The sequence below is a fragment of the Eublepharis macularius genome, chromosome 3, assembly GCF_028583425.1.
Source record: "Eublepharis macularius isolate TG4126 chromosome 3, MPM_Emac_v1.0, whole genome shotgun sequence".
NCBI lineage: Eukaryota > Metazoa > Chordata > Lepidosauria > Squamata > Eublepharidae > Eublepharis > Eublepharis macularius.
In genome coordinates this window covers 5,026,927-5,052,359 of record NC_072792.1, presented here as the reverse complement: position 1 = coordinate 5,052,359, position 25,433 = coordinate 5,026,927, and the positions used below count along the sequence as shown (strand labels likewise).

Here is a 25,433-nt window from a genome sequence, read left to right as displayed (position 1 = left end):
TTCTGGGGAGGGAGTGGAGGGCTCCCATTTCTCAGCACTGCCTTCCCCATCTGTGAAATTTCACTGGGCTTTAAATTACTACAACCAATATTCTTTCTTCTTCTCACTTGTCCTCATTGTTATTTCCAATCCCCAACATTTCCACGGTGCATGCCAGGTCAAGAGCAACTTTGGAGGGGGGGCAAGGTGAGTTGTGCTGCATAACAATAGTGAAAACAGCTTTTTCCAAAAACAGCCCCTCAATAGGTGGAAGTTTTCACCAAGCAAAGTACATCACACAAAGCATATAACCTGCAGAAAGCAATCTACAGATTAGATTTTTTTCTGCTTTTTCCTATTTGCAACTTAAATATTGCAACATCTAAACATTAATTGGTTTGTTACACATATCCTCTTCTTCTCTCGCCAAGGAGCAATGTTTTAGCATCACAACCACTCTATGCAATAAATTCAGCTGAGAAAGAGAAGTCCATACCACAAGCATTGAACAAGCAGAGATTTGAATGGTGGCCTTCAACCTATCCAGACCATTTCCTAATTGACCGCTCAAATTCCATTTTATTTTAAAACATAGGACAGGCAAACTTCTACATACAAGCAGCACTGGATCTATTCAGATGTAAAGGCAAAATGACAGCTCAGTGCTACATCAATTGGCATCAGGCTTATGGGTGCCCTGGACAAAACTGTCAATTGCTATTCTGATTTACAAACCATGGCTTGCCAGTTCAAAAGAAGAAGAAAAACAAGAAATTTGGTGTTGGCGAGGCAGGGGCAGGGAGAGACAGGGTCTGCAAGAGGAGGTAGAAGAAACGGGGTAAGGAAAAAAAGAAATAGGTGAGGGGGAACGTGAAGAGGTGGGAAAGAGCAGGCGAGCACGAAGGCAGCTCCCCACAACGCCATCCCTCATTCAGCAGTGGGGCCGTAAAGAGCTGGCGCACCATTCATGACCCTCATCTGCCTGGGGATACGGTCACTATCCAGAAAGAGATGAGTGACTGGGAGAAGCAGCTTTATGAAGAAGGTGGGCTGAAGCTTCCCACCTATGAACAGAACACTATCCTGAGCAGGTTTTCATTTGCTCGGGCAAGCAGTGGTCAGCTTCCAGGAACTGATGCTTTTCTGTCTTGTTGAAAGCGCTGCAATTGACAAAGCACGTGCCTTTTCCAAACAAATAAAAGCAGCAAAATCCAGCTTCAACTACATATGCCTATTTCTTCAAAGATATCCTCAGGATCAGCGTTCCCATTAACGTGCGCTCATGCGCGATCACGCAAGAATTTTTAGTCGCCAGCGCACAGCGGGAGAAGCCCAGCGCACAGAGAGTTGCCCTCTGTCCCAGCTCTGGAAGCAGCGGTGGCCACCAAGCAGACTTCCTGTCCTATGTGGTCTCTCCGCTGCCAAGCAGACTCTCTGTTCCAGCGGCAGGAATCAGAGAAGCACACGCTGGTGCTTCCCGCGCAGCTCCTTTGCCAGCTGGGGACTCCAGAGAACATGGCAGCCTGCACGGCTTCTTTGCCAGCGGCAGGAGTTGGAGAAGCACATGCTGCTGCTTCCCACGTGGCTCCTTTGCCGGCTGGGGACTCCAGAGAAGGCGTCGTCGTGCAAGGGTTCTTTGCTGGCTGGGAGCTGGAGAAGCACTTGCTGCCCGCATGACTTCTTTGCCAGCTGGGGAGCCGGAGAAGGCAGTGGCGTGCGCTGCGTCTTTGCTGGCTGGGAGCCGGAGAAGCACTTGCTTCAAAGAAGCCTCATCATCAATCCCGGCACTGAAAGCCGGAGGCGGAAGCGGCAGTGGGAGCTGGAGGAGAGGGCCACCAAGCAGCTTCTCTATCGATTTGGTGAGGAAACAGCTTCATAGATTAAATAATGAGAACTTAATTTTTGCCAGGACATGAATGCTACCTTATTAAATTGCACTTATCACTGAAGTTTGGGGGGGTGAATGTTCTTGTTTCGGCATCATAAACTAATTTTAAAAAACTAGGAGGAAAATATAAAAGATAATAATGAAGCTTTTGTAGTGTTATAGGTATAAGGATCAGGCTTGGGGAAAAGGCAGGAAGGTTCTTAATGAAATTCACAAGTGACTCAATTTTAGGCCTTCCCACAGGCCTCACCAGAACTCTAGCTCAGTTCCTTCAGAGTGTCTTGCTCTTGTTGGTGTGTAGGGCCTTATAAAGACTTTTGTGTGCTTTGTAGGTTCTCTCTGTGTTGATTTAATACAAGCCTATTCTCAAGGCAGAGAAGGGGTAGGCCACAGCACACGCAGCTTCTCTATCGATTTGTTGAGGAAACAGCTTCATATATTGAATAATGAGAACTTAATTTTTGCTCTTGTTGGAGTGTAGGGCCTAATGGAGAGTTCTGTGTGCCTCATAGGTTCTGTCTGTGTTGATTCAATACAAGCCTATTCTCAAGGCAGAGAAGGGGTAGGCCACAGCACAAGCCATTGGAATTTTGTTTATGTAGAAACCCATTTAACACATTACACAAATGTTATTTAAAAACTACTGTTTGCAAAATTACAGCTACAAAACTCTTTGAAAGTAGTATTCCAATAAATTTGTTTGGCTGAAACAAAGCACCAGTGGTTAGGATAACTTGTTGATACTGTCATCCTAAGCAAATTTACTTTTTTTAAAACCCAATTATTTTTTTTACTTAAACATCTACAGTCACCCTCAGAGGATCTCTGGTGTATTCTTGATCTAACAAATTAGTTAGTAGTTTATTTTTGTATGTCTGTAGACTGAAATATATTTTTTAGAAAAAAGGAGATGTGCTCATAGTCACACAACTGTAATGCAAGTTATTGTTTCAGCTCAGGAAGTAGATTTTTGGCTCAACGCTGCACAGCTTAATAACAACAACATTCGATTTATATACTGCCCTTCAGGACAACTTACTGCCCACTCAGAGCGGTCTACAAAGTATGTCATTATTATCCCCAAAACAAACCCGTGAGGTGGGTGGAGCTGAGAGAGCTTCAGAGAACTGTGACTGACCCAAGGTCACCCAGCTGTTTTCAAGTGGAGGAGTGGGGAATCAAACACGGCTCTCCAGATCAGAGTCCCGTGCTCTTAACCACTACACCAAATTGGCTCTCACAAGAACAAAAATTAAGTTCTCTTGAGAGAACATTTGCTGGTGGTCACTAACTATAGGTATGTACTTACATAGTGCAGGAATGGCAGCAACCTTGTACAAGTGTATTGTGCGGCTGTACTACTAGAGAGCAACACTGAAGCAATACAAAGAAGAGAGTGACTATAAGCTTGTGTTCTGAGGCAGCCATTCCTTCACCACTTAACACTACTAAAGACTGGCACTCCCAAACAGTTTCCCCTTCCCATTGCAGACCACATCTGCACAAGGTGCACACAAAAGTGTTTCAAGGCTGGCAATTTTTTCCTGATGAGTTCTCTGTTCCTATTCTCATAGACTTTGGCAGACTGACGGGCAGATTGCTCTGAGTGACTAACATGGAAGGGAAGGGAAGGCTGTCTTATGCTTGGCTATTTGGGAAGGGGTGCGATGGAGTAAAAGAATGGAACTTATCACTCAACAAAACCATGGAGCCAGCATGCATTATTGTATGTGAGCACAATAATGTGTGTGTGTTCTGTTCTACTGTATTGTGTTCTTAGAGCTCCAAGCTTTCGCTGGTTTAAGATGCTGCAGTTTTGTAGATAAATCAAGGATGGCTAATTTTAAAAGAAGCTACTTTGAGGCACTGAATCTATGTTTGTGAAGCACTGAGGGAATTTTGGTGCAGGGGAATCTGATGTGTTACTATTAGAAGAAATACTAAAAGATACTAAAAATAGGATAAGATTTCTTTTGCTTGCAATGCTGGGTGGTAGATCCAGTTTATTCCCCCCCCCCTTCATTTAACTTGAAACGCAGCATGTAGTTCTTGCTGATAGCCATCATGTTTGAGGTGCGAAAAGTATGCAACCTGACTTTCAGCGGGGTGGATCCTTCCATTCCACAGAGCAGTTTGCTTGGCCGTTTAACCTCTCCCCTTCGGCTCAAGTCTGGAGACTAACTCCAAATGGACTGGATGTGTCTTTATGCCCCTCTAGTGCCCTGCAATGCAAGTGCATACACAGTTGGTCAACTGGAAACTACAGAGACACTTTCCCTTCTTTGTTAGCCCCCCAGGGACCACAAGGCTTTGAAAATGCCTTTGAAAATGTTGAAGCGGAAAGCTGATGTGACACAACCCGTTGGATTCACGAAGAAAAAGTGCGATGGCTTCAAATATGAATGGTTGACCAAGTTTTCCATTGAAACAATGATGCCACACATGAGAAGACATCAGAAGGTGCTACTAAAAGAAATCTTTGAATATTGTGAAACTGATGATGTGGTGGTCTGCAAAATATGTCTCAAAGCAGAGGTTGGCGGGGGTTGGAGCACTGGAAAGAAATGGGGTGAGTGGAAAATGGATTACCTGAAGTGCCACACAAGTGACAAACGGCACTTTGATGCAGTAACAAAACTTCAGAACCGGAGTCATGAATCTCTACTGAATTTCTTACAAGAAACCCCTGAAGATAGGAACACCAGAACTGAACATGTGAGTCAAGAAAGATCAAGTCCAAAAGAGGTTAAGATTTTAATTGAAAATGTGCTGCTCGCAGTTAAGATGAATGCATCCATGCTGTCTGTGCAGGAAATTCATGACCATGTGGCAAAATTTGTTAGTATTCCTACTAGCTGGAGAAGCAAAAACTATGCCTTCGAATTCATTGAATGCATTAGTTGTGTTGTGAAAACTGAAATTTTAGAAGAAATCCGGGAATTGCCTTTCCATACCCTCATAATTGATGAAAGTACTGACATCACTGTATCAAAGATGCTTATCGTGTACATCAAATTCAGAAGAAGTGGAAGTGGTCGTCATAAAACTGTTTTTTCTGGCCTTGTAAAATTGGCTGCTTGCACTAGTGCTGCTATATTCTATAAGGAAGTTTTATAATGAGAATCATTTGGACATGAATCGCATGGTTATGTTTACTTCGGATGGCGCCTCTGTCATGCTTGGTAAGCGGAATGGTGTCGCTGCAATCCTTCGTGATTCAATTCCTCATCTGCTTGAGCAGCATTGTGTTGTTCATCGAGAAGATTTAGGAATAGATGATGCGTGGAAAACAATCCTACTCATTAGGGAAGCTGAAACTCTAATACGTACCGTTTATACCCTCTTCAGTAGATCAAGTGCACGAAAAGCCAAACTGGAAGAAATTGCCAATGCAACAGACAGAGACGTTGTTTCATGTAGGCCACTGAATGAGGTAAGGTGGCTCTCCCGACACTTTGCTGTAAGAGCCTTGATTAAGAATTATGACATCTTACTAGAATACTGCAACGAACAAGTTACAGAAGATAATGACCCAGTACACAAATACTGCCTTGAAAGATTAAGTAATCCACAATATAAGGTGGCATTATTTATTCTTTGTGATGTTCTTGGTGATTTAGCAGAACTGTGCAAAGTCTTCAGAAGAGTTCTTTGACCACTGTGGAAGCATTTCAGTTCACCAAAGCCCAAATCAGGAAAATTAGATCTCAGTATCTGGGAGGAAAAGTCCATTTCAGTGAGAGTGTACAAGACCTAATTTCATCTTACAACTCCGCAGTGAATATTGATGCCATTCTCCATTTCATTAGGCAAACTTGTGACCACATGGATAAAAGATTTCCTTTGGGGATCAGGAGCTTTCAAGATTGTCTAAGCGTTACTGCAGTTTGTTCCAGAAAGAAGAGCAATCTTATGCTAAGGAGCTTCATAAAGAGTATTCAGATTTCAAAGTACTCATTGCAGAGAAGATAAAAGCTGGAGCAATGCATACCTTCCAGGACATACTAACATTTACACGGCAACAGGAACAATTCAGTGAACTAAATCTTCTCCTAGATATTTGTGGAACTTTTCAAGCCTCAATTGCTGATTGCGAGAGAGGCTTTAGCTTGATGAATGCCGTTAAAACTAAGAGTAGAAATCGGCTAGATACAGATCACCTGAAGAACTTAATGAGAATTAAACAATACGCGTCTACTGGAAATAATATCAATATTGACAGTGTTTTCAAGTTGTGGAAAACAGAGAAAGGAAGAAGAGAAAAGTTAAATTGAAATAGTCTCTGTGTGCTGTTTACAGGTTAAAAACTTTTTCTATCGTTACTATGTTCTAAGTTCATGGTTAATATTGAACGTTATTTCCATGTTAATGAATATATCTGTTTAATATATTGTATATTTAAGTATTGTTGTTAGTTGAAAGCTTCGCAAAAAAACGAATAAAAAATAATTATAAAAAACTAATATTAAAAGAAATAGTCTCTGTAATGAAATGTGACTTGATTCTATCTTCAAAGAACATATAAAACATTTTTAAATGCTTAAAATACAGTTTAAAAATTAATTCTCAGATATTACTAAGGTTGAGGTTATAAACTTCTAAAAACTGTTTTACGCAATGGTCAACTGTTTGTATATTTGTATTCTTGTATGTTTTTTTTTAAAGGCACTCTCAAAACTTTTATGCAAGTCAGCTCACAAAATAAATTTTTGTGCAAGTTTCAGCTCACAAAGAAAATTTTTTGGCTCACAACACTACGCAGCTTAGAGGGAACATTGTGGAGTATATCAAAATGGCCAACACCTCCAACCTAGCAAACATAGCAACAGCCCAATTCTTTCCCCTCCCATGAATCTTTGAGTTGCATGCTGTCTATAGAGTCTATAACCCCCTCGCCCCAAGGGCTCAGGTGAGATGGATCCAAAAAGACAAACAGGCACTTCCAAGCTAGCAGCACACGTCAATGAGGATACTGAAATCTATTCTAATGGAAACTACCTAACGGCTCACAATGATGGAGGAAGATCAGGGAATTAATTGAGTCCAAATGAGGCCTTACAGTCCAATACAGCTTGGAGCCAGCATACTTTAAAGACCACCTTCTCCCCTATGAATCTACCTGTCTACTCGGGTCATCTTCAGAAGCCTTGCTCGGGGTGCCCCTGCTATCCAAGACTAGATGGGTGACAACTCAAAGAAGGACCTTCTCAGTCATGGCATTCAAACTTTAGAACTCCCTCCCCAGGGAGATTCCCGTCTCCCCCTGCAACTGTCTTCTGCCAGTGGGTGAAGACTTTTTGGTTTCATTTGGAGAAACTCCTGAAAACTCTTTCCTAGTTGTGTTTTTTGTATGTCTTTATGTTTTGTTAAATATAAATGCATTCTAATGCTGTTTTAAATGCTTGATGTTCACTGCCCTGGGGTTCCTATTTGGGGATGCCTTTAAATGTTATAAATAAAAATAAATAAATCTTACAAGCCATCTATGTTCTTTTTCTGTGAGAGCAAATGCATTTGCATTACGCTCCAAGTTAAATCCTGTGTGAATGGATTTATCCACCAAGTATAGCTCTTAATTGTCTATTTATTTTAATTTTTTATTCCATTTATACATTGTTTTTGTCCCTAATCAGGGACCCAAAGTAGCTTGCAATTACTTCTCCCTCCTCCATTTTATCCTCACCACCAACACTCTGTAAGGTAGGTTAGACTGAGAGTGGCCCAAGGCCATCCAGGAAGCTTCCATGGCAAAGCAAGCACTCAAACGTGGGTCTCCCAGATACTAGTCCGACACGCTGACCTCTACACTACAGTGACTTTCTAGGACCTGGGTTTACATGTACACTGAGTCACGAAGCTCAATGGACAACTCAATCTCTCAGGCTAGGCTAAACTAGAGATGGGCACGAACAGCAATACGAACAAAAAAAAGCCACGAACAGCCCAATCTGCTGTTTGTGAACAAGCTGTTCGTGAGGCCCCATTCTAAATGAACAGGTGGTCGTTGCAAGCCTCGTTCGTTGCTGTTCTTTGCTTTTCATCAAGCCAGACCATCTGGCACCTGCAATCAATTTCCTTGGCAACTTAGGCAGGGATTGTCTGAACTCTGTCTGAACTCCTGCTGTTGCTCTGGACACCCCAATCTAAGCCCAATTTAGCTTGATAGGCAGGTCTTCCTTTCAACTGTGGAGAATCAAATCTGTTACAATGAAGCAAAGAGCAGGGGGGAGGGGGACTCCCAGCTCTGGCTTAGTTTGCAGACAGTGGAGAGGGTTGCTGCTGGCATTTTGATAGAGAAAGTGCATTGGAGCTTGAATTTTCTTTGTGTGTGGTGGGATAGGGATCTACTCCTTCCAGGGCTGCTGCCAGGCTCTGGGCCAAGCTATTATTTATTATTGGTACCTTTCCTGCTGCCTGCTCAGGTAAGGTTTCTGGGAGTGGTGCGGTAGGGATCTACCCCTTCAAGTTCCAGGGCTGCTACCAGGCTCTGGGGCCAAGCTATTATTTATTATTGGTACCTTTCCTGGTGCCCGCTCAGGTCAGGTTTCTGAGAGTGGTGCAGTAGGGATCTTGACCTGGATGGTGGCTGGAGGAGAGCCTGCTGGTCCCCACAAACAGCCAACCACGAACATGTTCGTGAACAGGGCCATGTTCGTGGTTCTTCGTGAGTCCCTGTTCATGGATGGCAACCAATAATGAACATCATGTTCAGGGTTTTTTTTCTGTTCGTGCCCATCTCTAGGCTAAACTATTTCACAAGTTTTTGTGAGGATAAAATACAAAGGGGAAGTACCACAAAGACCAAAAATCAGGATAAACTTGAGACAGATGGCTACAGAGACAGATGTATTTCACAGTGTTTGAGGCTGTACAAGATGAAAATAACAGTTTCAGAGAGCTTTACATTTTTTTTTACAATTAGTAAGTAAAAAGAATCCTGCATTAACAAGTGAAGTTAAGATCCAACTGTTGCTGTTTTTAAGAAATTGACTTTTGAATTGACCTTGCTAACTGAACTCCATACTGCAAGAAGATTTGAAGAAAAAACCCCAAGTGTCTCATTAAAATGTGCAAGAGAGTTGTGGCAGTGACAGAGGTGGTGGAGTTCATTTTTGTCACCTACAGTTTCTCTTGTCCCAGCCCTTCACTACACTACACTACCACTTTAAGGAGAAAAGGGTCTTTGTATTCCTCATCATTACCTTCCTTTCCTCTGCCACCAAACATATTTTTTATCTATGCTTTGGTTTATATTAAGCGCAGAGTAGACAGACCACAAGAAAAAAAACTATTTAAATGTTTATTAAAGAACTACACATTTTAAGAGAATGATATGAATAGTTAAGGCAGGAATTTCTTCTGCTTCAGCTTCAGCTGAATTTCTTCATGCTTCAGCTTCAGATTGTCTTCTTTTCTTTAGTGTTCCATAACCAAAGAGAGTGCCAATATCCCTTATTGTACTGCAAACAGCACGTGTCCCTTCCTCTGCCTCTGCCACAAGCCAGCACTCGCTTGAGTTGCTTGAAGTCTTCCTTCCAGCCAATCAGTTCCTTGGCTTCTCCAGTATCTTGAACATACCAGCACACAAATGGAGCCCACGACTCCCCAGGTAAGAACTGCTTACTGAAGATGCTAGAATGAGGAGAACAAGGTGTGCTTTTGGCATTTAATATTCTTATTGTGAGGCAGAGCTGATTGCTGCATGTTATATCTACTTGTAATTTTACTTATGTTATTTATAGTTCACCTTTCTCACTGAGACTCAAGGTGGATTACACTGTGTGAGTCAGTACAGTTATTATCAAAGGCATTTCAATAAAGCATGTGAATCTGCAAAGATTTAAAAAACCTGCAGAAGTCCAACCCAGAGCTGAAGAAAGGCTGAAGCAGAGCATAAGCAATTATACAACTGACATATTAAACAATGTAAGAACCACCCAGCGGGATCATACTTGTAACTATAGTTGTGCAGTCTATGGCCCATCAATGTTTATAGCGACAACAGTAAAGTCTGTGGTCCCCACTTTATCCCTTTACCAATGGATCTCTATGAGATCACTTCCTTTCAGTACAGCCCTCCTATCTGAGTTAAAAAGCCTCTTGAATAATTCAGTTTTGCATCGTTTGCAGAAGGCCAGGAAAGTGGACACTTTCCTAACCTCCTCAGGCAGGCCATTCCATAAAATGGGGCCCAACACAGAGAACGAACATTGACTCTGCACTTGTGCAAGGTGGCACCTGCCGAAGGCCCTGTTCAGATGAGCGACACTGCCATGGCGGAACGTAGGGAGAGAAGTGGTCCTGTAGATATGACGGACCAAGGCCATGAGGAGCTTTGTAGGTGATAGCCAATACTTTGAATTGGGATTGGAAACCGATAGCTAGCCAACGGAGTGACTGTAGAATGAGGGTAATATTCTTGGTTCTCTTAGCTGCCGATAATAGCCGAGCGGCAGCGTTCTGCACCAACTGGAGTCTCCACATTAACTTAGAAGGGAGACCTACGTACAGTGCATTACAGTAGTCAGGTCTTGATGTTACCATGGGGCTTGAATCCAGATATTATCTGCAGTGTTTTATAGATTGGGGTTGGAACTAGAGTGGTTTGAAGTGTTTGTACTATGTTGTTGCTTTATTGCGATTTTATTGAATATATTATGTTTTGTATTATTTTTCAACTGATATAATTGTTAGGAACCACTTCAAGCTCTTTACAAAGAGACGTGGTATAAAAATCAAATTTAAAAAATGAAAATAAGGTGTTGCACTGGGGAAACTCCTCGTCTTCCTCTCGATTCTGCCTGCAGGGCCCTGGCTTCTTCCTCTGCTGTCCCCTTTTCTTCTTATTGCCTCCACCAGCAACGGCTGAACCTCCACACTTTCTACACCGATTCCACTCCGGCCTGGGCCGAGATTGGCATTTTTTTTCATCCACCAGACTCTTCAACCAATTAAAGCTCATTATGTTGCCGGGCCTCATCTAACTTGCTCTAAACTAAAGGCCAGTTAAGATGGTCAAGTCATCCACTAACTAAGCGATCAGAAGGGATGCATTTTGAACCCTTCTGCCCTATACAAATACGAGATTCGCTGAAAACCTCAGAGAGAGAGAGAGAGAAGCCCCACTACTTTGGTAACAGTCACTAGTTATCAACCCCACTGCTTACTTGTAACTTTATTCCCTTTCACAGAAGGAAAATTACCTCTCATTTACCCCATAATTTCAGAATTTAATATTAAAAGTACCTTTAACACTGAACTATTATATGCATTTTTTACTTAAATCTTACCACTTTCAACACAAATCTTTAGCTATTTCTCCACATGAATTCCCAAAGAAAATTTGCTGGTTTAAATCATGACTGATACATTGGCACAATTCAGACATCTTAAGCAGAGTGAACTGTTTGGCTCACACAAGTTGATTACAATTATGGCCCTCGCATTTGGATGTTACAGCTACCTAGATCATTTGAAGATCTCTGCCTACAGTACAAGCATCCTGTGGGGCAGGGGAGAAGAGATGGCTATGCAAGCAGTTAACCATCTTCAGCTTGTTCTTGACATCTGAACACAACTTGGTGCTGCATGGGAGAAGTCTGGGGCTTGCACGCTCCTTCTTTCTCCCCTCCCCTGACAAGCTGCAATTTCCTTGCTCTTCTGAGGTAGACCCTGGTTCCTCCAGCCTAAGTGGCTCTTCCACTAACAGAAGGCAGCTCCGTAAGCTGGAAGAAGACTTAAGACTTTGCTCAGTGGAGTGGTAGGATACAAGCCACTGAGTACACACAGAAGCAGATTCAACTGTGCCAATTATTAGAAATTCTTGGGTTGCATTGACAGCTTGAGGATTCAAGATAATACACTGAAACAATTCCATTATTACTTACTGAGGGACACTCAGAAATTAACCCTGCTCTTTCAAATTCAGAGGTAGGTGTGGCATCCTTGAATGCCTGCCTGGAGGCTATCTTGGGGTTGCATAAGAGCAAATAGTCCAAAATTGATTCCAAACCAAACAGAAGAGCTGATGGTTGGCATCCTCTATGACAGTGGGAATGCCTGCACTTGATGGTACTGGGCCCCCATGAAGGATCACGTTCAGCCTGAATATCCTCCTGAACGCTCAGGATCCAAGCAGAAGATGTTGGGGGTCATCTCATCAGTGTCTTGCATTTTCTATTGGCTGTGGCACTGAGAATTAGGACTACAGCAGAAAATATGGGGGAGAGGAAAGAACTGATGCGTGTGCTGTGTGTGCCAGCACTAGAGGTGTGCACCAAAAAGAAAACTCAGGTAAATCTGATTTTTTTTTTTTACTGAATCTGAGAAAAAAATCAGAATTTCCTGACTTCTGAACTGATTCTCTAATTTGTTTCAGACATTTCCGGTTAAAGTCAATAAACCTTAGCCATTGTTTTCTATGGGAAAACCACTCTGAGGGCTATCTGGTGGGCTAGAGGGTGCATTTTTCAACCAAACTACACAAAATTTGGGGGGAAGCTACTACTGACTATCCTCTAAAGACTCACTAAGTTTCAGGAAGATTGAACCTCAGGGGGCAATCCTACAGGCCCCTGAACAAGGTGTCCCCAGCCACTCCATTGTTTCCTATGGGGGAAAAGTTAAAGCTGACTCCCATTGCAGAAACACACCGGGGCAAAGCTGCCAAGGCCAAGGAACACTCCGAAAGGCACACTGAGCGCATCCCAGAGAAAGCCCAACAGACCCAAACTGAATCAAGGGGAAGGAATCCCCCCAGAACAAAAGTGAAACAAGGGGACCAACATCACACTAGATGCCCAAACCAAACTGAATCAAGGGGAAGGAATCCCCCCAGAACAAAAGTGAAACAAGGGGACCAGCATCACACTAGATGCCCAAACCAAACTGAATCAAGGGGAAGGAATTCCCCCAGAACAAAAGTGAAACAAGGGGACCAGCATCACACTAGATGCCCAAACCAAACTGAATCAAGGGGAAGGAATCCCCCCAGAACAAAAGTGAAACAAGGGGACCAGCATCACACGAGATGCCCAAACCAAACTGAAGCAAGGGGAAGGAATCCCCCCAGAACAAAAGTGAAACAAGGGGACCAGCATCACACGAGATGCCCAAACCAAACTGAAGCAAGGGGAAGGAATCCCCCCAGAACAAAAGTGAAACAAGGGGACCAGCATCACACTAGATGCCCAAACCAAACTGAATCAAGGGGAAGGAATCCCCCCAGAACAAAAGTGAAACAAGGGGACCAGCATCACACGAGATGCCCAAACCAAACTGAAGCAAGGGGAAGGAATCCCCCCAGAACAAAAGTGAAACAAGGGGACCAGCATCACACGAGATGCCCAAACCAAACTGAAGCAAGGGGAAGGAATCCCCCCAGAACAAAAGTGAAACAAGGGGACCAGCATCACACGAGATGCCCAAACCAAACTGAAGCAAGGGGAAGGAATCCCCCCAGAACAAAAGTGAAACAAGGGGACCAGCATCACACTAGATGCCCAAACCAAACTGAAGCAAGGGGCACTTTTGCAACTTAGGTCAACAGAAGCAAACTGAAGCAAGGAAATGCCCTTGTACTTGTGGCTGGGAATGGCTTGGTTCTGTTCTGTGGTGTTTCCCCACTGGCTGAATCCAGTGCCTGGCTGCTGTGAATGACATTGGTTGTGTTTTACCAAATTTTTCAGAAGTAGCCTAACCAAATTAGAAAACCAGTTTGGAATTCAGAGAATTCCAAATTTTGCTTGATTTGCCTGATTTTCCCATAGAAAACAATGGCTGAATTTTACCAAAATTTTACCAAAAATTCAGTAAAAATTCAGAACACCTGGTTTTTGATTGGGGATACCTGGATTTCACTGAATCAGCCAATATTCAGTATTTTAATCCGAATTCCAAACTGAACTGCAAATCCCCTAGCCAGCACCCAAAATTCTGGAATGTCACAGGTCGAATAGCTACAAGCCATTACCTGCAAACCCAAACCAGTTTTTACACTAGTCACAGCAAAAGGAAATACATTTGAAGTAGACTTTCACATAGGAGCAGAACTAAAATGTCTTTCCCTTCCAACACTGATCTCACCACTGCAAAATAAAGTTATCTTTATTAATATGGTGTCATGTGTGCATAAATCAGGAAAAATATAAACAGTATCCAATTATTTACACACAGGGCTTTTTTCTGGGAAAAGAGGTGGTGGAACTCAGGACTGCACAATGACGTCACTTTGGGTCAGCTGGAACAAGGGGGGGGGTTAAAGTTTAAATCGCCCTAGGCGAAAATGGTCACATGGCTGGTGGCCCCGCCCCCTGATCTCCAGACAGAGGGGAGTTTAGATCGCCCTCCGCACCATGGCGCGGAGGGCAATCTAAACTCCCCTCTGTCTGGAGATCAGGGGGCGGGGCCACCAGCCATGTGACCATTTTCAAGATGTGCCAGAACTCCGTTACACTGCGTTCCAGACTGAAAAAAGCCCTGTTTACACAGTTCTGAGGAAAGACAAGATCCCAAACACCAACAAGCAGAAATCCTGGAATCCCAGCAACTGCTCTACCCCTTACTGGAGTTACAGTTTGCTCAAGACTAAAAGACACACAGAAAAAAACATAAAATACCTGGAAGGCTAATTTCATTGCATGTTATAAACCTACTTTAAATGCACTTCACAACTGCCAAGTCATAGTGGGTGGATATACGGCATCAGTTCTACAAACCTGTTTATCCCAAATTTCAGTTCTGCTCCCCATAAAATACCTAATAAAGCTTTGATAGAAATCATAACATTTGAAAACCTATGGACTTCATTTTTGTTTTCTGGACTCTGCACTGCTCAGCACATAATCACTATATTCTTTAATGAATCTGGGCACTCTTTTGAAAAGTCTGATAATGTCCTCCTGCTTGGTAAAGAAATTCTGTGTGCGCCACTGAAGAAATAGAAGCCACAAGTTGAAAGAACGGCGGCAGCAGAAAAAATAAGCCAAGCTCCTCTCAATCTCTAGGCTGTCATAAATTTTCAAGGGGGACCCCTAAGACCTGCTGAGCTAGTCCCTCTAACATCAGACTCTCAACCTGGCTTATGTAGTAAAAGAAACAAGAAATAAATATTTGAAAGCGAATAAAGAGAAACTAGACTTAATACAAGAAGATGACCAGGATTATCAGAAAATAATTATTTTCTGAAAAGTAAGTCTAATACTATCTGGTCCAATATTGTGTCAACAATTAGGTAGGAGAGTTACGATGTAATCTTGCATTGTTCTGTTGTTATAGTAGATAGTAAGAATGTGAGCTTAAAAGTTCCGAGTTCAAACTCTGCACCGCCCAGGAAGGTCATTAGGTAACCTTACAAAAAAAACCCAGCCCCTGGTCGCCTGCAATGCAGCGTGAGGGTGTCCACCCATTTCAGAGGTTAGTTGTAAAGATTACTAAAATGATTAATATGAAGCGCTGTGGGAGGGTGGCTAAATACCAAATAAAGTAAAGGTGCTATGAAGAAATCGCCTCATCTTCTTTGTGAACACATTTACTTCAGAGGAAACCCCTTAAACCCCAATTTAGAGAATATGGATTGTGGAATACAATCCATATTGTATAATTTTAAAATAACCATCTCCAATCAATGATGATTACAGAACCATACATACCCATCTATTTAGGTAATTTGGATCTCACAGGAAGATATTAAGAGAAATGACGGTTTCTGTGCAATAGTATTTAGAGTACTTCCATGATCAGGAAAATTCAGAGCAAGATTCAGGTCCAGCACACCTTAAAGACCAACTAGTTTTCCTGCGTATGAGCTTTCAGGGCTCCCTTCATCAGAGGGACCCAAATCTTGCTCTTCAACTACAGACCAACACGGCTACCCAGCTGAAACTGAAAATTAAGTATGTATCCTTAAGGCAGCACAAGTGACCGTCAGGAAACATTATTAAGACCTCAAAAGAACCAAATGTTGCAGCAGACAAAATTATCACACTTCTAGTATTCCTTTCCATTTATATATAACATGTTCAGGACACCTCACATGTATTTCTCAGTAATCATTACAAGGTATTATTACCCTCATATTGCAGGAAATGTGAGGGAGGTGTGAAGGAAGGGAAAACAGATGACACAAATGCTCATTTCCTTTCTATCACCTTCTCTCTTTTAAAAATAATTAGCAAGGCTACAGGAGAAGCAAGTATTAGGTATTTTTTTAATAAAATGGCACTGTTGTCATTTCCTGAAACAATCAATCTTTATTAAAACGGCTCTAGATCAGAATAAAAACATAACAGCAGTCATAAAATTTAGGAGCTGAAAAGTAAAAATTATTATAATACACAAGACTATAAAATACCATGTCGGCATTTCATCAGTTATTTTTATACTTTCCTTAACTGGCGAATTTTACAGGCTGCCACAAAAAACTTTGCATGCTGTAACCACTGAGTTTTCATCCATTAATAACATCCTAGTATACACGAATTCTGAACCACCACGATACCTTGTAATTATAGGGAAGATAAACTTGTTGCGGATTTCTTGGTAAAAGAGACGATGTAATAAAACGTGTCCTATAGATTCAATCTTGCCTTGATCACAAAGACACTGCCTATCTTCCATCCGATTTTTTTTAACGCCCTCTAATGCTGCTCGGGGAGGGGGCCGTGATTTCCTGCCGATGAAAATGCCCTCCTACGCCTGAGCATTTCCAGTCGCAATAAATAGGCGGCCGAGGAAACTACGTATCTAGCGCTATCTGCAGGTAAGAAGGTCGGTGACCTTTCTAAGTCCACCTGCTGCTCAGTATCCAGCACCCTTTGTTTTAGGGTTGTTTTGCCTGTTCGTATCCCAACTCTAACGAAGAAAGGGGAGGAAAAAACAAATTCTATAACCTATTTTCGACTGCATTTAGCAATACAGACTGATAGCTGTCTTTAAAGATCAAAGGAGTCAAACTAACGGGTAAACTGGAAGACTGCGGACTGGACTATAGGACAGTTTGGTGGATAGGGAACTGGTTGGAGGACCGCACCCAAAGAGTGGTGGCCAATGGCGTTTCATCAGATTGGAAGGAGGTGTCCAGTGGGGTGCCGCAGGGCTCAGTTTTGGGCCCGGTACTTTTCAATATTTTTATCAATGATCTGGATGAAGGAGTGGAAGGGCTGCTCATTAAATTTGCTGATGATACCAAGTTGGGAGGAGTGGCAAACACCCAAGAAGATAGAGTTAAAATTCAGCAAGTCCTGAATACTCTGGAGAAGTGGGTGGTTGCGAACAGGATGCAATTCAACATAGATAAGTGCACAGTATTACAGCTGGGCCACAAAAATGTGGAGCACAAATACTGGATGGGGGATGTACTTCTGGGCAGTAGTGTATGCAAAAGAGATAGAGTGGACTGTTAACAAAATATGAGCAGTCAGTGTGATGCGGTGGCAAAAAAGGCTCAGTCTTGGGTTGTATCAAAAGGGCCATTGCATCGAAATCGCAGGAGGTCATAGCCCCTCTCTAAACTGCCTTGGTCAGGCCACATCTGGAGTATTGTGTGCAGTTCTGGAGGCCTCACTTCAAAAAGGATGTGGACAAAATTGAGAGGGTACAGAAGAGAGCGACGAGAATGATCAGGGGTCTGGAGACTGAGCCCTACAAGGAAAGGCTGAGGACCTTGAGAATGTTTAGTTTGGAGAAGAGGAGATTGAGGGGGGACATGATTGCTCTCTTTAAGTATTTGAAAGGCTGTCATTTGGAGGAGGGCAAGGAGCTGTTCCAGTTGGCAGCAGAGGATAGGACTCGAAGCAATGGTCAGAGTAGTTCAACGGTGGAATCAGCTGCCTAGGGAGGTGGTGAGCTCCCCTTCACTGGCAGTTTTCAAGAAGAGGCTGGGTGAATATTTGTCAGGGATGCTTTAGGCTCATCCTGCATTGGGCAGGGGGTTGAACTAGAAGGTCTGTATGGCTCTTTCCAACTCAGTGATTCTGAAACCTCGAGGATTTAAATTTAACTTTAGCCAAAGATTGAACAAGTCTAGGCACACCCAAGCCCCTACTTTTACCATGCCAGTTTCCAAATGTAGATTGGCTTTTGGGACACAATGGGGCAACTGAAGAGCAGCTCTCAAAAATTTAGTTTGCAGCCGCTCCAAAGTTACAAAGTATGAAGAGGGTGGCCCTAACACAGTCCCATATAATAGTTGTGCCAGAGTTTTAGCCTAAAACAATTTGAGAGCTGCTGGAATATAATGGCCACCCTTGGTACGCAAAAATTTGATCGTATTGTGGGACAATTTTTGGCCAGCATCAGCTACATAATTGCAGTGTGCCTTCTTCAAACCAGAGGCATGGAATACTACCCCTAGATACTTAAAACTGGTCTGAAGCAATCATGGTTATGACTTTGGTTTAGTTAACACAGAACAGGACGTGGAAAATGCTTTCGGTTCACACTGCACTAACCTACCTTTTCTATAAATCATGCTGGAGAATGCACAGCAGTGCATGAAAGGAAGGGGGTCCGGCCTCTGAAGAGGTGGCGGAACATGGAAGCGCGTCGCCTACCCTTGTCTCCAGAGAAACCACCTTGCAAATTCACAATAGCAGTAAGCCCAGGTATAGCACTAATGTCTGAAGAGCTGTGGTTGAGGATTTATTTTTACATTCATGAACTGGTTTTCACAGTGTAGAAGGCATTTTATAACCTGTTAGAAAAACAGCCATTTCATGGGAGGGAAAGAGAGAAAGTTGCAAAGACAGCAGTATCAGGAAGTTAGAGATAAGCAGGTACGGTGTTGTTGTTTTTCCCTTTCTGTGCCTCTCTTTTGACAAAGTATTAAGCTGCACGTAAGCCGGTGTCAGAATTGTATGCTGCCAATGAGAGTTTGCTTTACTATGAATGAGCCAACCGTGTATTAACAAGACATGCCTTCCAACTTTGACAAACCAATGAATACTAGCTTCTTTGTTCAATACTGTAGGTCTTCTTTTTGGTAAAACAGCAGCTGCTTAGCTTCTTTTAACCTGGATTGAGCTATTATTTTCCACAACAACAGCTTGCATTTCCAATGTGGTTAACAATAATTAAAAATCACAATAAAATGACACAGGGTTTGTTCACATTTGCCTTGCAACTAGCCAGTTTCAGCTTGTCTGCACCTCCCTTCCTTGCAGTCTGAACTCTGGGTCACAATAGCGCATGAGCCTGAGGGGTGGGGAATTATGAGTGATGTCATTATGGGCCTAACTCATCAGATGCCTCGACACTTGCACAGCCAATCACAGTCTCAACAGCAATACAAACCGCAATGGAGGAGAAACCAATGATGTTTTCACAGCAACCGCTCTGCTGTTTAAAGCTGGGCAAATATATATCCCACAAAACAAAAGCACCTCCTTGGAAAAAAGGCACCTCAATTTCACACAAGCAAGCAACACCCGTGTCCTGGTTCCAATATAAATAAATAATCTGGAAAGAGCTGAAATACTACTACCACCAGAAGATTCATGCTCCTATTTGCAGTAACCATGGGGAAACATGATGCAAAATGGAGTTTGCTCTGTAGGCTTTGGGATACTCTCACTGTTGAAAGCAGACAAGAACTGCTTAGTTGATGGGATGCTGACTGCCCAGTCTCTCAAGTTACCTCTGGAATGCACCTGGAATCACAGGTACCTACCAGGGCTGGGAGATGAAACCAGTTTTGCTTGATCGGAGTATGTGCACTAAAAACGTGAAAAAGGAACCATCTGGTATTTAAAGTACTTAAGTGCAAATTTGGATTTTGGAATGCTGAACTGATATTGCTTTGGAACAGGTATTGCCTGCTTATTTACTTGCATTCCTAAAACACTTGTCCAACTCAAAACACTTGTAAGCATACCAGTTATTCCCTAAGTTTCCAATGCTCTCTCCTCTATAAGTAAGTGATGCTAAAGGCTCCCCTGAACTTCCACTATTTGGAAAAAGATAAAGTATTATGCAACACCTTAAGTGTTCCAAGTCAATTAAATTCCACATTGTTCACAGAGATTCATGCCTACCAGAAAGCAATTCAGATACTTGTATAGGTTTCCTCTATTAGCAAAAATTTAAACATTCATAAAAGAAAGACCCTAAAGTTAATGTTTTCAATGTTCTTTCAGAATAAGCTAGTGTGCTAGCAGGGTTTCTTCTGTTTTTTCCTTACCTGCTGCTCATCCTCCATGACATTACTGGCAAACTCAAACATCAGGTCATTCTGCTGCACTGCTGCTGCCATAATAAAGCATTCCAAGGTCTCAGCTCTGCATGAGAAGAGAAGGCTTCTTTGGTGGAAAGGAACAGAGGTTATCACCAAGCGTTAGCAAAAGACCTCGAAGTCAGTCAGCTGCCTGGATGGAGAATTCGTATGATACCAGCTTTCCTTTTTTTGGTCTTGACGAACAGGACAAACTATAAATTTCTTCCTTTTCTTCTCACCCAGAAACCCCTGAAAAATAAAAACAAAATAAATCAGCAGTGGTCATAAAAATGTAAAATAAAAATCAGCATAACGGAGACAAAGTTTGCTGTCTCTTTACTCTAGGATCTTATGAGCCAGTCATAAATGGTTCGTACCGACTCTGCAGCAGATTTTAGCAGTCTGCAAACAAGAAGCAGCTTCGAAATCCACCCAGATCCAAAGTGGTCAGAACAAATTAACAAATACGTCAAATGCTACCACTTCGTGCGGTATAGTTTCTTCCTTACATACAGATACAATTTGCAAAGTTTCTGTCTTGCCTGTTTGACAAATGTCTCATTTTGCCTCCCTTCTAACACATACTACAGATAAGCAATCTTCTGAAGATACAGAAAAGCTCAATGCAGCATCTTAACTAGGCAGATAATTGGGCATTTTCGCTACACTCCGTAAATGCAGTGTGAGTTGCGTTCTTATCTCTAACACACCGGCTTGTAAGCAGCAGGAAGGAAATGCTGACCCACGTCATGGCAAATGAGACATGCAAAGAACTGAAAGCTACAGAATTTGACAAATAGAAACACTCTAAGAATATACTCAACTCCACAACATACATGGCTGGGTGAAATTATAACATCACTATAATCTTCCTTATAATTATAACCTAATTTTAAAAGTTTACAGAAAGTTTAAGCAGCATTTATAAAAAGCATAATGTTTATGTAATCAAGATAGGACCTGTGCTGTACTCTATATTATACTGGCCAATCCCTTAACCCTCTGACTGCCTATAAAAGAAAACCGTATTCCGGCATATGTTCATACCCCAAGGCCAAATTCCATTGCATTGCTGCAGAAAAGTTCCCACAAAAATAAAAACATTTTGTGGTTACAGAAGCTACTGTGTTTGACACTGAGTGTAAAACACACTTGGACGTGAGGAGGAATGCTTCTTTTGCACAGATTCACCCCTCCCCTTTTGCATATCGAAGAACTCACACCAGTATAGTTCCTTTACAAAGCATTTTTTTAAAATGTTAAACAACAAAAACTACGTTTGGAACCTAAGATACTTAACAAACTTTTAAAGGAAAATATCTGAATCAATAATTTCTAATGTTTTTGTAACTTGACTATTTTTCTACCCCAGACTATTTTTCTGCCCCAGGCACCTCACTCTCTGATGAAAGATAAATGGTTTCCAGGTTTGCCATTCTCCTCAATGGCAAAATGCATAGCTTTCTGGGGTTGTTTGGGACCCCAGGTAGCCATTTTTACAAACCAAAGCTATACTGGAGTGGAAGCTTAAAAGCTCACACATTCAGACTTCACTACATCATGTTTCACATTGTGTCTGAATTAATTCTTTATTTGCTCCATCTGCTGTTAGGTCAGAGATCATTAAATAATAATAGTTTGATATGAGGCAACATCTCCCTGCCTTACAGTGAACTCCCTTATTTAACAATACTACTGAAATACTCTTGATGGTTCTAAACTACACTCCTTGAATAAATCAGTACCTCCTAACTCTGAGAAAGAACAGACGGAATTCTGGGTACTTCAGATGTGCACACTTGGCCATGACAGTGGACACCAGGTGTTTCCTCTGTGTAACTGAAAAGCTACATTTTCTATGAACTGCTGTGACATCTGTGTGTGCATGTTCACCTTGAGAAGCACGTAGAGCAACAAAGAATATGGACTGGGACCCTGGAAAGTTGAAGGAAGGAGGACTAGGCAGCGGGAAGGAAAAGCAAAAAAATGAGAAAACACGTGAGAATGGCGACACAGAGTGGATGCAAGGAGGAGTTAATAAGATGGGACTATATATTCCGTACAAGGCCAGGGCTGTCGCCTCTTAACCCAGCAAACGTTCTGGTTCTGGCCAGGGAAAAAAGCAGAAGTTCTACAAAGCACCCTAGAATAGGCAGGAATCTGGCCCGTTTGCCAGTCAAGTGGGCGTAGCACTGGGAGGCACTGACCTTTGTGCCTTCCCAAGACAACAAAAGCTACTTTTCTCATGCTGTAACACTCTGACAAGAAAACCTGTAACTAGTAAAAATACATGTTTATTTCTTGCCAGATCTGGAAACCCTAAGGAAACAGGAAGTCCAACTAAGCACTGAGGAAAAGGAATGAATTTATAACACATTTAAACTGTTAGCAAGCCAAATCTACAGGAAGGGGTGAGGAAAAGAGTGAAGAAGTCTGTGCGCCACGGGCCAAGGTCAGGGGGGGGAGCAGCAGCAGAGGCCCTGCTGCCTCCCTTTCCCATCCAGTGGCAGCAGCTCCCCCCTCCAAGAGGCCAAACAGAGACTAGTGAGGCAGACCCCCACGCCAGGCCTCGCCCGCTTGCCTTTTTCTGGTCTTCAGTATAATGCTTTTAAGAGATGTGCACCTTTAAAACTGACCGCACCCATGAAGCAAATGTTTGTAGAACAGTTCTGACTCACAGCTTGCACCGTACGTCTATGGAACATAACCTCAGTTGCCTAGATCAGCTTTTCCCAACCTGTGGATCGCTAAGCCTGTGACACTGGGCCGCAGTCCACTGCCCCTCCCCAGCCAGAGGTGAGGCCAGGGGTGCCTCTTAGTTCTCTCAGGCTCCTGCTGGGGAAGGGCAGGGCCTCCAGTCCCCTCTGAGGGGCCCGCTCTGCTTGCAGCTTCCTTGTGCATTCACCAGCAGACACGGCCTCTCGTGTCACCAGGACCTTCAGGGCCAGACGAGCAGCTTCAGTTCAAGGTGATACATTTCAGAACTAAGAGGTGGTGTGATTGACAGCTGTCAATACTGGGTGGGAGTTATCCTCCGATTGTTCTCCCTTTGCTCTCAAGCAAATTTCTATTGGTTAGCTTGGAGCTATTTTGTTAAATATAATATTTGAATTATATACCACCCTTCAGAACAACTTCACATTCACTCAGAGCGGTTTACAAAGTATTTTATTATCATCCTCACAACAATTACCCTGTGAGGTGGGTAGGGCTGAGAGAACTCCGAGAGAGCTGTGACTGACTCAAGGTCACCCAGCTGGCTTCAAGTGGAGGAGTGGGGAATCAAACCCAGCTCTCCAGATCAGAGTCCTGCCGCTCTTAACCACTACACCAAACTGGCTCTCAGTACTGAGATCACTTAACTTATTCGTTTAAGAGCTGCCTTAAAGGAGTCTCTGCCTTTCCCTGCAGTGGGAGGCTTTGTCTGTTGAATTTCTGTCTACTATGCAACTATTTAAAACCCAGAAAACTTTTTTTTGGCTCCCTGCCCCAATGAAAAGAGCCCCACCCAGAGAATCCGATAGCAGAAAAATGTGGTAAATATATTTTTATTTAAAGCACTAAGATGAGAATGGACCTCGGTGGGAGTAAAACTACTTAACTACCCATTATTTAGTAAAGTGTCCAGTAGCACCTTTAAGACTAACCAACTTTATTGTGGCATAAGCTTTCAAGAACCACAACTGTCTTTGTCAGATGCATCGATGCATCTGAGTGGTCACAGATTAGCCTACCTTACAGGGCTGTTTAGAGGAAAAAGTGTACACCTCCCTGAGATCTTTAAAGGAAGGAAATATGACTGATTGTACAACCATTTTGCTGTCAAATACCGTCAAAATATAGTGCCACATAACAGTGATCAAAGTGCAGTTTGTGTAAGTTTTTAGAATAAATTTTTATTGCTTGTGAAGTTATAACCTGCAGTCAGAGGATTACGTTCTTACATTCCATAAATATAAATATTAACTTTTAAGTTTGATAAATATTTCAACTATTTATGTGAATAATGTGCTAAGTAAAGTTTTTTCTTGGATGCCTCAACTAAAAGTCATAACATAGGCTAACCTGCATTTAAAATGCACGAAACCAATGGCTGCCAAAGACTTAAGGACCACCGTCTCTTGTTTAAGGTTTGAGCCCAAACTATGGGCTATGCACAAATGCAAGAAATGGTAGCCTGACTGCCCATCTTCCCAAGGAAAAACTACTTCCTGTATACTTCTTGCGGAGGCAGTCAGGAGCACAAAAGCCGCGGGGAACGGGGGAGGCTCAGCTCTTGCTCATTCCACTGCACCCCTGCTCCAAATTACTCCTTCTCTCAACAGCTTTTCTCCCTGTAAGGTTTTCAATACAGAAAAGCAGGCTGGGACACAGTGTAAAATTCTTCAGGAACATGGAACTTCACAACAGCAACAAACACCCTGACCAAATTTAACTATGGATGGATTCAAATGTGCACTCCTGACATAGTACAACCCTCTCATGGTAGTATTACATCTTCACAGGTTGTGTGACCGTAAATTTAACTCCAGATTTTTTTTTTTTAAAAAAACCTTCAGCTGATGTGTTGTGTAGTTTCGCTGTGCTTCATTTTCCACTGCTTAAAACATGGTCTTTAAAACCTTGTAACTTTGCAAATTCACAAAGGATATTCACCAAATCTGCAATGACAGCTTTGCCAGATCCTCAGAATCCCAAACCCTGAGACGAATGGGATGGGGGCTGGTGATGGAGATCTCCATATGAAAATCCAGAATGGTCACCTAATTAGACAATTCTATGATGAATAGAATTTTCAGGCATTATAATGACGCAACACTGAAAACAGAGCTGTAGTAACTCGCTGGGACACCAGTAAGTGAATTTGGACGTACGGCTACACGGTTCTGGTGAGTGACAGTGTTTGTGCGGATAAGGGAGTTTCAAAAGCTGCCAGGAACACAAGGAGGCAGCGTGTGCTTCTCAGATGGACCAAGATGAAGCTGCATGCCATGGGCTGCAGAGGAGCAGGTACTATAAACCTGCCCCCCCGCCCCCAGCCACTCCTCCCTGGTATTCCCCAGCTCCCACAAAGCAGCAAGCACTAGAGGAATAATTGGTCTGTCGAGCAGAAAGCCTTGCCTACTCATACGCCACTCCAGCTCTCAAGATCACTTCTGGTTCTCTCTACCATGAAGTCATCTGATATGGGGCACGGTTTTCATGCTAGGGCAGTTTCAAACATGTAAACCTGCTCTCCACAGGGTGGCTCAACATGAGGACATCAGAAGCAGTGATGGTGCTTTATAGATCATAGATTAAACAGATCAACTGTGGGGAAATGGAGGTTCTGCTGTTCAGCACTTGATTAGTGATTCT

General features: G+C 42.6%; 1 protein-coding gene across 5 annotated transcripts in view; it reads right to left on the bottom strand.

Moving 5' to 3' along the window:
- Positions 1-25,433, bottom strand: part of ELF1 (E74 like ETS transcription factor 1) — a 120,784-nt gene that overhangs the window by 40,325 nt on the left and 55,026 nt on the right. For 4 of the 5 annotated variants that reach the window (XM_054974178.1, XM_054974176.1, XM_054974177.1 and 1 more), the window contains one exon: positions 20,043-20,324. In XM_054974178.1, coding sequence (XP_054830153.1) covers positions 20,043-20,114 — 72 coding nt within the window. In that variant the 5' untranslated portion in view covers positions 20,115-20,324. Of the gene's footprint in view, positions 1-20,042; positions 20,325-20,452; positions 20,537-25,433 lie in introns of those variants that run through there. The other variant, XM_054974180.1, reaches the window with a different exon arrangement.